Source organism: Anomalospiza imberbis, chromosome 9 (genome assembly GCF_031753505.1).
Source record: "Anomalospiza imberbis isolate Cuckoo-Finch-1a 21T00152 chromosome 9, ASM3175350v1, whole genome shotgun sequence".
Lineage (NCBI taxonomy): Eukaryota > Metazoa > Chordata > Aves > Passeriformes > Viduidae > Anomalospiza > Anomalospiza imberbis.
Window position 1 is genome coordinate 14,347,046 of NC_089689.1, and position 13,009 is coordinate 14,360,054.

Genomic DNA, 13,009 nt, shown 5'->3' on the forward strand with positions numbered 1-13,009 from the left:
GTGCCGGGGGGATGGTTCTCTCTCTTTTCGCAAGCTGTCCTGGCTGGTGTTCTCTCAGCCCCTCTCTCCCCCTCCCCTTTTCCCCCTCACTCCCCTTTCCCACCTCTCCCTCAGAAACCATGCTGCCTCCCGGGGGTAGGACCCCCAATAAACCCTCATCTAATAGTGGTCTTTTTCTGAATTTAGAAGAGTGTTGTTATATATGCAAATTAACTTATTTTTTGGAAATTGAATTTCTTTCAGTGCCTGCTCTCTTTCTGATTGCAGCTGTCCCAAGCCAACACTGATTTTATGAGCAGGGTGCTGCCTGTAAAGAGTGAAGATAGATCTCCACCATGACTAATCACTCCAGAAGTTCATGTACTTCCTCAGTCCAAGTGGAGTTCTCCACACATTATTACTAGGTACTATTCTTTATCATGGTTCTACTGTACTTTTTTATTATAGTGTTTTGCTCTACTTAAAGTAGTAAAACTTGAATCTTAACCACACAAATCTGTCAGTTTCTCTGAGTAATGCCCAGATTGGAAAGGATCTTTCAGGACTGAAAATTAATTATTCTTTATTTATTCTGTGCTGCTACGGAATCTGAGGTTTATCTGTCCAGTGACTTCTGGCTGCATTATTTAAGTTCTTCTTTTCCTACAATTTTGTCTCATCTTCACCTGTCTAATTTAGCTTTCAAATCAGTATAAGGTTAACTTACATCCCTGAAGCTGTTCCGTTTAGGAAAGCAAGATTCTTCCCATTTAGCTCCTAGTGAAGGTTTTATAAACAAACCAGACTGGGGGAGAAGTTGTTCATGGTGAAATTAGAGGTGAGCCTCAAGTGTGTCTGATGAGAAACAGAGAAACTTCCTTAACGTTTTGTATGTTGATTGAACTTCATTACTGCCATAACTTTAATAGTTATTTTAAGTACTTTAAATTCTGACTCATGTAGCACAGTGTCAACCTTGATAATCAATCAAGTTGTCACTTTCTTGGAGAGCATTTTGGCTTTTTTTTGTCTCTTTATGCTTATTAAATTAGGTTGTCATTGAATTGCTTCTCTTATAAGCAATGGCTCCCTGTCACTATCAGCAAATATAACTAGCAAGGTTCAATGTAAAAAAAATTTGAAGATTACATAGTAAGCACAATCTGTATATCTTGACTTACTGCCCTTTTTTCCCCACCAAGGTTTATTGGGTTTGGCTTCTTTATTACTTATATTTTTAGTCTCAGAAAAATAGTTTGATATTTCAAAGCAATGCTAGCAGCCATTTTATCTGTCAGTCATCATCTCATTTATGGCTTTGCATGACAAATTTTCTAGATACTAGTAGTATAGCTACTACTGGTTCAAGAGTGGTGCAGGTATGACATACATAAGACATTAGGTAGGACTCTCTAGTACTGTGCAATCTCTCACTGGGACAGAAACTCTTAATGATGGGTGGCTGTCCTGGTTTTGTCTCAAACCGAGACAGTGGCACGGTAAAGAACCATCAGAAGGAAAAGAAGAGGCTGGGCCTTTGGCAGACTACAGATTTTATGGCCTTGAGATGAAAGCTTGAATTTCCTTTCACAACTGTTGCAGAGAGATTGCAGCATACGTCTGGGGTTTAGAGGAATGCAAGAGGAGTTGGAGCGCAAAGCTCTCTTCCTCATTTGTTCAGCAGTAGGATTCATTTTTCAGAGTAGCTACAGATTCAAGAGCCCTGGGCTACACAAAAGTGCAGAAAGTGTCAGAAAGCTGTCTGACTGCCTATTGCTGGCAATTCAGAGTGAGAGGTTTTCACACCCCCAAGTGTATTTCTTCAAACCATCAGGTGTTAGTCCACATTCTCTTCAAAACAGCAGTAGCTTTTTATAGCTAGTCTTACTTTTTGCTCTGTAACTTAAGCAGTTAGATTTGATGGAGGGACATTGAAAATAGCGTGAAACTGCCCATCTCCAAAATATGGAGAATTCGCCAAGTTTAGTATTGCATGGATGTTCTTTATACAGAACTGTTGCTTTATTATTTGATCCCTGTAAGCAGCACAGCCAATTCTTACTGTTTGGCCCTAAATATCCTGCTTCAATCTCATGCCTAGTATATCAGAAGAGATTGCCCATTCTTTAGGGTCCCTTTCTACCAGGGTCAGTCAAGGCTGATGCCAACCTTTCCCTAGTGCTGGCCACCTCTTCCCTTGAGGTTGAAATTCCTTTGCAGTTCATAAATGTGGACCTGAGATGATTTTCTGAAATAATCAAATCTCTTATCTGACGTTTTTCACTACTGCTTTGTTGACACATTAGGCCAAAATATCCTAACTTGTTTTCCAAACCTTGTCTCTTAAAATCACACCAAATCTCCTTCAATTTCCAATAATTTCCAGAAACAAAATTCTAGAAGAATAGTGAAAAGTGAGACTTAAAAAAATATCAAATCCATCAAATCCATAAATGGTTTTACCTGTGTAAGTTTTTATAGAGGTTTGAGTAATCTGCAGTGGAGGCCACCCAGTTTTCCCATAAAATCAGTTCTGTTATGTCACCATTCTTATAATTATGGTGTGCTTTCCAATATCTGACTTCCATTTCCTTTTCAATGTGCTCACAGTTACTAATCATTCATAAAGAAACTACTCTTCAATCATTAAGTCCCATAAAGTAGGAAGTTGATGCAGGTAGCAAATTAAATTATTTTTTATTTTTTAACAGGCCCATGTATATGATATTTGGATTTAAATGTCAAATTCCTTTTTCCTTTTGAAGGTAAAAATTCCTGGTGATGATAATGAGTCATGAACCTGAAAGACAGACAGAGCATGTTTAAATCCTGTGGTATATGTACTAAAATGTAGTGGGAGTTGCTGAATTTAAAAACATAAAAATAGGAGATCCTGTATTTTTTTAAGGAAATGGCAGCAGAATGGATTTGCTTTTATAAAATCCATTTCAGACTCTGTTAATCGATGTACTTTTTTCATGTCTGCATGGTAAGCCTAATTGTATCATAATAGCTTAACAGTTTTATATAAAATAATGTCTAGAAGTAAATCCATATTTTCTTGGAAAAAAATAAGTTTAAAAATACAGATTTGTTGTGATAAATGATGCAACAATTAACTGCCTTCGTTATATGCATTCTAAGTTAATAGCCAGATTCAATGTTCATGACTTTTTTTTGTTCGAAAGAGATGTTCTTCCTCTCTACTGCTTTTCAGTGCTGATAAATAGCGTCACAGGAAGTAGCCTCCAAACAAAGGAAACTCACGATTTTTCATGCATGATAGTGTATCAAGTGCAAAATTACATGGTGCAGACAATGGAAGGAACCGATTTCTGTGATAACATAATCTTAAAATAAGAAGAGAAAGCTGTTATTTTACTCTAAGGTCTATTTCTGCTGTCAGCTGAGAAATGGCAATGCATCCTTTGCCACAGGTTAACCAGAAGTATTGATGCAGAAGAATGAACTTCTTTAGGCAAGTCAGACTTCTACTCTGGAAGAACTGGATTCTTCGGAAAAGACAAAAGGTAAAGCATTAGTCTTTGGATTTCAGGTTTGAACCATGCACTCCACTGGATTAAGTGACTGGTACATTTATCAGCATGTAAAACTCTCAAGTCCCTTGAAGAATCACATGCGATCTTTGTAGGGGCCTGTTGTCTGACATCTTGTCTGGTGCAGTTTGCAAAGCTGCTCTTTACAGAGCAAACACAGAATATCTGTGTTGGGATTTTCTTTGGCAAATAATATTGTGTACCAGAAGAGTTGTAGTTAGTAATATCTATATACTTTTACATAAAAAGATCTGTTGTTAGAAAACATAATGAGCATCGTTCAGCTCAGGAGGGTTTGATTCCTAATTTTAGATTTGCTCTTCACACTTAGCTGCTCTTAGATGTGATTCTAGTTAGGACCTTACAGTTCACACAGATTGTGTCTTTTTTAGTATGGCTGAATGACATAAGTAAAGCAAAAGCTAGAAGTATTTTAAGTACTTTCAAATCCTCTTAGATCTTATGATATTTCATCTTACAGCAGGATTTCATTGCAGAGTCAACAGTTGATCCATAGCCAATTTAAGCTTCTCACATTTTTATGGTCTTATCACTGTTTTTGCTCCATTACAGCTCTGGATATTACATTTCTCTGTCTATGTTGCTGGGATTTTAGGCTATTTATCATGTGGTTCTGCAGGATTATGGGCTGCTTTCTGATACTTCTAGTGAATTCTTAGACACCTTTTTGTCCTCTGGATAAGGTCCACAGGAAAAAGTCAGAGGTCTGACAGCACTGATCCGTCTTTACCACATGACACATTGGTACACATTGTGTACCAAGTTGAAAGAAAGCTTCCCTTGGGCTTCAGACTTCAATCTTTTCCAAACTCAGAGAGAAAGGAACTACCAAATTCAAGTCTGATGATTTTGTATTTCCTGGGGATGAAGAAAGAATCAACATCTGAGCATTAACACAGATTAACTCTGCAGCGGAGCTGGACCAAGGCATCTGGCCAGTTCTTCCCCCTCTGAGTTTGAGTGTTTAGTGCTTGTCCCTAATGGATGGCAATGGATGGTGATCAGACCTGGTGAACCCTGCTGGGAAGGGTATTCTGAGCTGTGCGCAACAGCTGTCAGGTTTCCCTCTCTAATAATTGTGTCATTGGCCCTTTGCTGCTGTAAGATCTTGTCTGCTTTTAAAAAGATCAGGCATGCATAACTTCCTAGGTGGTGGTGGATGGGTTTTTTGTTATTTCTCTGTTTTAGAAAGGAGACCCTTAAGAGGAAAAATATTAAGTAGAAAATTGTTGCCTGGTGTAAAGTTTTCTACCCTTTTGCTGTCAGAATATGTTGTTCTTAACTAAAGCTGTTAGACAAAATTATAGTGGAAAAACAGGGCAGCTCCTGTTTTTTCTTTTCTTAAAAACCCTGTTCTTAATTATGCTGTTGAGTGCCTTTTGCCCAAAACAATATTCATGTGTAACCCATCTTGTCTTTGGCTCTGCTGCTACATGCATTGTTATTACATATTTGGTACCTGGTTGGGGAAGAGGGAACAAAGGTAAAGAAACAAGGAGGGCTTTCCGGTGCATGTGCTACAACCCTGGTTCTGCAGATATTTTGTCCTGGCTGTTACAGGGAGGTGCAAAAAAGTGCCATGTGTCTGGACACAAAAATCATATTGCTGTTCCTCAGAGCCCAAAGCCTGTGTTACAGGATCAAAGGATTCAAACCTCTGCCAAAACACACAGAGGCAGTAAAACAAACTGAAACACAGGAGTGGAGGAAACAGACTCAAAACCAGGCAGGATGTTGCTCTGTGGTAAAGCAGTGCCCTTGATTTTCTGACATGACATGGGAGCCAGTGGCTGTTCTAAGTTTATTGAAAGATCTGGGTAATAAAGTGGCCTTTGATGGGGTCTTCTGTGTTATTGAATAAGGTGTTTGATCTTAATACATACATTTCTACAAGTATTAGGAAATTAATAACATTGAAATGAATGATGACAAAAAGAAGCAAAAGCAAAGGTCAAAGTTTGTAAAGCTTATGCTGAAGTCTTTTACCTTTGGGTAAGCACAGTGTACTGACAGCCTGCTAATGAGCCCAGCAGTGTCAAAGTGTGGATTAAAATAATCCTTCTGTCTCTTATACCCATTCCTTGTTGTAGAGTCATGCACTACCTCCTGCCTCTTTTTACCTCAGACAGGATGTTTAGATATTTCTTTAGAAGAAGGGGAGAAGCCACTGAGCACTGAGTTAATGGTGATGCTTCATGGCATTCTGACGAAATCCTCTCAAATTGATTTCTCATTCTGATGAAATTTCCTTCTCAAGTGGTGTAACAGGCAATGGATAGCTATGGGCACATGCTGCACTGGGCTTTTCTGCTGTGAGAGGAGGTCTCATGCCTTTAGCCACCTAGTGCCTCTGTGGTGGTCTATTTGTAAAATTTATTTTTAATTTACTTTTTTCCTTTTTTTCCAGCTTCGTGTTCTAGTCGAGCTTTTATGGCCTCTATCATTGTTTCTTGCACTTGTCTGGCTGAGGAAAGCTAATCCACTGTACCGCCAACATGAATGTAAGAATGTTTAAGATGTTACCATGATCTGACTTGTTATAGGTAATGGCCAGGTGTTCTCAGACACAGGTATTGGGACCGGTTTGTCCATTGGTGAAGGAACAGTCTTCAATTCAATGAGCTTAGTTATTTGTAGCCATGTGTTGTAAGACCTAGCAGTGAAGACATAGAAAAAATGTCTAGTTTTCCTGTGAGATGCTTTCTGGTCAGACTTACCTGGGGTCTCAAGGTGCTATATAGTTTTTGATTTCCATAATTCTGTTACTGAGAAAGTACTACCTCACTACCTATTTAAAAAGCCCTTCACATTACTCAGAATTAGTTTCTGTTGAAAATAGCCATATTGCTTATATTGGGTATTCTGTTGAAAATAGTCATATTGCTTTTTTCTCAGTTAAGGATAAACCTATGTGATTCCTATCACATTCCTTTTGTAGAGACCCAACTCATTGGGCTATTTATATTTACAAAGGCTGCATTAGAAAAGACACCTAACAATTTCTATTTTGTGTTTCTGTACTCTAGGTCACTTCCCAAACAAGGCAATGCCATCAGCAGGAACACTGCCATGGTTACATGGCATCTTCTGTAACATGAACAATCCCTGTTTCCGCAGCCCAACCCATGGAGAGGGTCCAGGTGTAGTGTCCAACTACAAAAATTCCATGTAAGCAGAGCAGTATGTGTGAGACTGGGTTGCAGCAATAGAGACCTGCTAGGGAACTGCTAATAGCTTGCACTGGACACCTGTTGGGCTGTCACGGGCATGAATGATGCAGGGAGGAAGGCTGGAGTATCCTCACCTTGCTTAGAAAGGTCTCTCAGTACACCAAGGAGTATTTTAAAGAATTGTTCTGTGGTGTGAATGAAAAGGGAAGATGATAATATACCAGTGTGCAAAGAGTGGAAGACAAAAATTTTCAGTTCTAGCACTTTGGTTTCATGCTAACAGTTGCAACAAAGTTGAAACAGAGCTTATAGTGCTAGGTTTAGGCCTTTTAGAGAGACTTCAGTGCAAGTCTTTAGGGAACGCATGTTCACTTAATAAAATCCATAAGAACCTGCTTACTGAATGTCTTGGGACAAACCTTTTTGATAAAAGAGCATGGAATACCTAAGCCTTTTTTTCTCATCACTAGAGTTGTCCCATCTGAATGAGAGCTCTGATGAAGTAGCAGCAAATAAGAACCTGCACTGCCACTTCTTATGTAGTATCTGTTTTGGCGATATACTTGTGAGACTTTAATCAGCACATAAACTTCAGATACTAAGCTTGTTTGCAAAATAGGAGGATGGGAGATTTACAGACTATTACTGAAAAAGGGCTATGGGAGTGTTTATTGCATTGTTTGTTACAGCTGAGTCATGAAAGAAAGTATAGCAGACAAGGACCCTTAGAGTGAAAAAACCCCTGTCAGCCTAAATATAAAAAATGCTCCAAATCTCCCTGTTGCAAAGTCCACTTTGGAGCATCCAATGATTAAAATTCATGAGCTAATAATATGAAGGCCATTGAAGCCCCTGTCATGTGAAAGTCTGCAACGTGGACTTAACTTACCATTTGACCTTTTGTTCCTAATGAAAAGGATTTAAAATAGTCAGCTGAACATTTTTGGTGGGGTACGGTCAAACACACAGTGAAGCTAGAGGATTCTGTTTTCTTTACATTCTAGCTATTCTAGGTTGCTTGTTACAGAGAAAACTGTCACTTTGTCAGTCCCAGTAAATCCAGTGCACTACAGCAGAAGTAAATTCAATGTGTTCTCTGAAATAATTTGCTCCTTCCTGTTTGTTGTTTCCTGTAAGATAAAATGAGTCATGTGGACTGAGATATACTATTGCATGCATGGAAAAACATAATACTGTTGAAGAAGTGTAATGGCCTTACCTGATAGTAAGAATTTTTTATGCTTGTTCGTAATCAGAGAATCTGGTTGCACCCTTGCTTGATCTGCATGTTCTAACCCAGAACTAGTAGTTGGCTATTTGTCACAACCAATAGTTGTGATTGTTTGTTATTTGTGTTTTCCTGCTCCTTCTAGAAGAAATATTCTGAAGGGACCCTAGCAAATTGGAGGGGACTGATGTGTGAGGGGAAGGATGTTTCTGTTTGTGAATGATTCCATGTCACTTGCTAGGCTGAGCATGTGCCCAAAGTACCCCATTCAACTGCTGGAGGTGGGCCTGGGCTAGAGCCAGGGCAGATTTGCACTATGACTGTGAGATACAAGTTGTCTGGGGAAGGTCCTGTGTCCCCAGAAAGACCAGCATGGCTAATGAAAAAATGTATGAATGCCCAGTCTTCTGCAACACAAGTAGCCCTCTTAAAACTTCTGTGGACTTTCAAATCTAACTGAACCACAGACTACCTGAAACTGAGGACAAAGCAACTTATTTTTTTCCTCATCCCTAATACAGACAGTCAACTCTTCTCCTCTCTTCTCCTCTCTTCTCCTCTCTTCTCCTCTCTTCTCCTCTCTTCTCCTCTCTTCTCCTCTCTTCTCCTCTCTTCTCCTCTCTTCTCCTCTCTTCTCCTCTCTTCTCCTCTCTTCTCCTCTCTTCTCCTCTCTTCTCCTCTCTTCTCCTCTCTTCTCCTCTCTTCTCCTCTCTTCTCCTCTCTTCTCCTCTCTTCTCCTCTCTTCTCCTCTCTTCTCCTCTCTTCTCCTCTCTTCTCCTCTCTTCTCCTCTCTTCTCCTCTCTTCTCCTCTCTTCTCCTCTCTTCTCCTCTCTTCTCCTCTCTTCTCCTCTCTTCTCCTCTCTTCTCCTCTCTTCTCCTCTCTTCTCCTCTCTTCTCCTCTCTTCTCCTCTCTTCTCCTCTCTTCTCTTCTCCTCTCCTCTCTTCTCCTCTTTCTCCTCTCTGTTTGGTTTTTGGATTTTTTTTACTTGAAAGATTATCAAGAGTCATCACTCTTAAATTACTGTTTCTTCATTATTTCTCCTTTCAGCCTTGCAAGGGTATATAAAGATGCTCAGGAGCTTTTACTGGAAACCCCTGAAATCCATGACCTTGGAAGAATCTGGGAAGAACTGATCATTATGACTCAGTTTATGGAAACAATGAGATCTAATCCTGAAAGAATTGCAGGTAATTGTTGTGTCTATATCCTTTAGACTATTTAGTTTTTCCTTCTGAGAGTTAGATAGTAGTTACTTTGGAGGCTGGCAACATTATAATATATTTCACATATAAGGTGAATATATTTCACATATAAGCTGTTGCTCTCCTTACTGTTAGAGTAAGTTAAAATCTGTTCAGTGGCAAACACCTGTCATTTAAGGGAATGCCTTAGAGGCACTCCTCTCCTTAGAGGCAGTCAGCTCTGTTCTACAGCCATCTTCCTTAAATAACCGTAGACAAAACTCGAAAAGCATGGATATCTCACCACACAAAGTTAAACATGGCTTAAGAAATGTCATTAATTATTATTAAAGTAAAAGCAGAAGCAGTGAGAAAGTGTCACTGGAAGATGCAGAGGAATGGAAATTAGGAACATGTCTGAATATATGCCAGGAGCATAACCCGGAGAAGTGCTTAGAGGTACTTTGTCACAGTCTTAGCTAAAACAGGTTTGAAACAGCGAAGAAGGAAACTCTTCATGATGTGTTTAGAAAAAGAAAGCATTGAACACTTATTAACAGAATTGCAAATTCATTGCATTAACTTTTATTTAAAGCAACTTGCCAAACTCAAAACACAGTCCTGGGGAAAATAAGGAATGGCATAATTGTAAATTTTTTGGACTTGAGTATCGAATTTGAAAAGGTACTCCTAAAACTAAAGGTATAAAAATGGTCCAGCTTTGTGAATTGATCCGTCCCATTCTCAAATCCTTTGTCACAGGAATAGCATTCTTATTAAAATTAGTCACTCTCCATATATTTTTAACAGGATGTGTATAAACCATCTGATACACATGGTCTACTATCCTATCAGAGGTTTATAACTAGAAGTAAAAATGGGATTATCTCCTTGTAAATAGCAGTGAGACAACCAAATGCCCAAGAATGTAAACAAGAACTCAAGTATAATCTGAGCTGTTGTTTGTACCCAGCCACAGAAATCAAACATGACTATTTAGAGGGGAGGAAAAGCATGTCATGCCATGGGTTTGCTGTGTATTGCTAAGGGACCACACCCCATGGTTTAGGAAGTTGCCTTTGCATCCCATATCAACTTTACTCATGAAATATACAGTACATTCCCACGAATCCTGTGATATATAATGCTCTTTCAGAGTCTGTGGAGATTTTAAATGTGTTTTACTTTTTAAAAAAATAGAAGTTTGGAATTTCCTATTATATAAAACAGTAAAAAAGTTCTGAAGCTTAACTAATAAAATACAAATTACCCTCTTTCTTCATACAGAAAAAGTTACTGAAAAGTTGTCTGTGTTTATAAATTACTACTATCACTTTTAAGTAACAATCTTAATCGAATAGCTGCAAAGTTGAGCAAGGAAAAATTTGCAAATATCAGAGTTCTGATTGCCCCTTCTGATTCCTGAAATCAGACCTGCCTCTTGAGTCCTCCTTCCTTGTTGCAGTCCCCCTTTGCGCTGACACTTTTGATGAGATGTTTTCTTGTGGTGTGCTTTTTCCTCTGCACTGCCTGGATGCCAGGAAAGGCATCAGTAAGAATATGAGGGACAGACCCCTGCTATTGTTTTCAGTGTTTACTGCTTGAATAAATATGTGGAGAACAATTGAAGAAGTTCTCAGGCCCTGTAGCCTCAGGTCAGAATATGGTTAGTGCAAATGGAATTGTGGAAGTTAGTTGGCAAACTCTGATAAGACTCAGCTCACAGAATGGAGTGCATGTTTATTAGTAATGTCTAAAATTACATTCCCTATGTCAGTAGGATACACACTGCTCCTGTCGGTTTCAATTGCATGTTCAAAAGACTAGGAGAATTAGAGCTATTCAAGCATTCTTTACCAAAGCCTGTGCATGCTGTGTGAGGTACCTTTAATAAAAGTATAATTTAATAAAGCTATAATAAATATTAGATGAACATGAGAACATTACATTTCCAAGCTTTTCTCTTGCACCATGTTGAGGCAGAGTTCTCACTGATAAGATTTGTAACAGAGACAAGTTTTAAAAAATTGGAATTCTTTGACTTTAGGAGCAGCAGTATTTTGAGTATTGTTACAGACAGTATCAGGGAAATTGATGGCCTCTTACATGTGTCTAATTTAACATCTTACATGTTTAACCAGGTCTTACTGGTTTGCCTGAAGAGTAGTTGTTAATCTACTTTAATATGAAGCATAAGTTACACTTTATGCTTCTCCAAAGAAATTGAGTTTTTCCTCATGGAAGATTTTCAAGGGTCACTTTTGCAGTGCTAGAGAATAAGGTTAACTAACTAAAATTGATTGACAACAAGTGATAAATTAGTGTAAATGTAAAGGATTGACTGAAGTTATTTACACAAGGCTCAGAAGAAAGGACACTAAGAACAGTAGCATACTTGAATCTGAACTTTTAAAATAAAGCATTACATGAGAAAAAATCAGACACTTTCAAATGCAGTCAGGGCTGCTTTCAATATGTCCATTGCTGTAGCCCTAGACTGAAACGTCTTTGAGAGATCAGATAAGCAGAGCCAGAACACTCAGCATTTTCTGATTATCATTTCCCAACAAAGGATTAAAATGATTTTGAATGGCAAAAATAATTTTAGCCCCAGTTAGTCACGACTAGGTATAAGAGCCAAAGCACATTCTTTTTGCAGGTTTAAGCCAGGATATGAGCTGTTCTTTAACTTCCTTTGTTTGGTATCTCACTGATCTGTGCATTCTTTTTTCATCCAGGAAGAGGAATACGAATTCTAGACATTTTGAAAGATGGGGAGACCCTCACTTCCTTCTTGCTAGAAAATGTTGGCCTCACAGATTTTGTTGTTTACCAGCTTATTAATGCTCAAGTGCGCCCTGAACAGGTGGGTAGAGTTTAACAGCTACCGTGTTATTATCTGTGAGGAACCAATCTCCTGGCTGTATGTGCAAAGTAGCCTTAGTGAAGACTCTGGGCTCAGAATAACTGATGCCTTATGGGTCATTTGTACAATTTCTCTGTTTGTTTTTTTTGTGAATCTAGAGGAAGAGATGTTTGGTTTGTCTTTAAAAAACATTTTGCGTATACATTAAATATTAATAAATTATTAAATAATCAGCAAAATCCTGTTGTTGCACACAAATAATGAGCATCAAGAAACAGTACTGGCAAGTACTGCATCCATCCCCATGACTGAAGACTTGACTCAAAAACATAATGAAGCTGTGCATCCTTTTGAGATAATAGTCCTGATGAGAGAAGAACTATTGGAAGTTCTTAGTTTATAATTTAAATTCTCTGCCCTAGTGTCAGCATGGTAGCTTTTTGGTATTGTCTCACATGAATAGGTGGAAGTGGAGAAGCAGACCCACTTTCTAAGATTCTGATTGAATAACAGATCTGCTCAGAAAACTCAGACTGAAAAGTGCAGGTCAAATCCCTCCTGAAGCAGCTAAGCAGGGAACTATGTTTGACCAAGTCCAGGCTATCTCTGCTTCTGCATGTACATGCTGTATATACTTCTGCATGGTGGCTGGGAGCTCTCTGAGGAATGCTATATTAATGAATGAATGTTGCTGAATTGGAATTCTGGAACAATTTCTACACTGCATTAGTGTGGGTGGAAGTAAGTGAATAATTGAGGCTGAAAGACACAATTCCTCTGTTTCACTGCCACATAAAATGCAAATTCTGCAACTGTGTGTGGGCAGAAAGAGGGAGGGCATTCATGACCTTTCATGCAGTTCCTTTTGTGCATCACAGGTTCCAGCTAGTGTGACCAGTAGCCAGATTGCTTATTTGCTGTATTCTTGACTGGTACCTGGGGAAGCCCTCCGCTCTCCTCACTTTATCATGAAGCAATACCACAGGATCATACCAAAGCCAGTATA

The 13,009-nt window shown here is 38.8% G+C and overlaps 1 protein-coding gene across 1 annotated transcript in view; it reads left to right on the top strand.

The window, feature by feature from the left end:
- Positions 1-13,009, top strand: part of ABCA4 (ATP binding cassette subfamily A member 4) — a 73,035-nt gene that overhangs the window by 4,926 nt on the left and 55,100 nt on the right. The window contains exons 2-7 of the mRNA XM_068199791.1: positions 268-404; positions 3,417-3,509; positions 5,965-6,058; positions 6,584-6,725; positions 9,004-9,143; positions 11,876-12,003. Of these exons, the coding sequence (XP_068055892.1) occupies positions 3,444-3,509; positions 5,965-6,058; positions 6,584-6,725; positions 9,004-9,143; positions 11,876-12,003 (570 nt within the window). The 5' untranslated portion in view covers positions 268-404; positions 3,417-3,443. The remainder of the gene's footprint in view (positions 1-267; positions 405-3,416; positions 3,510-5,964; positions 6,059-6,583; positions 6,726-9,003; positions 9,144-11,875; positions 12,004-13,009) is intronic.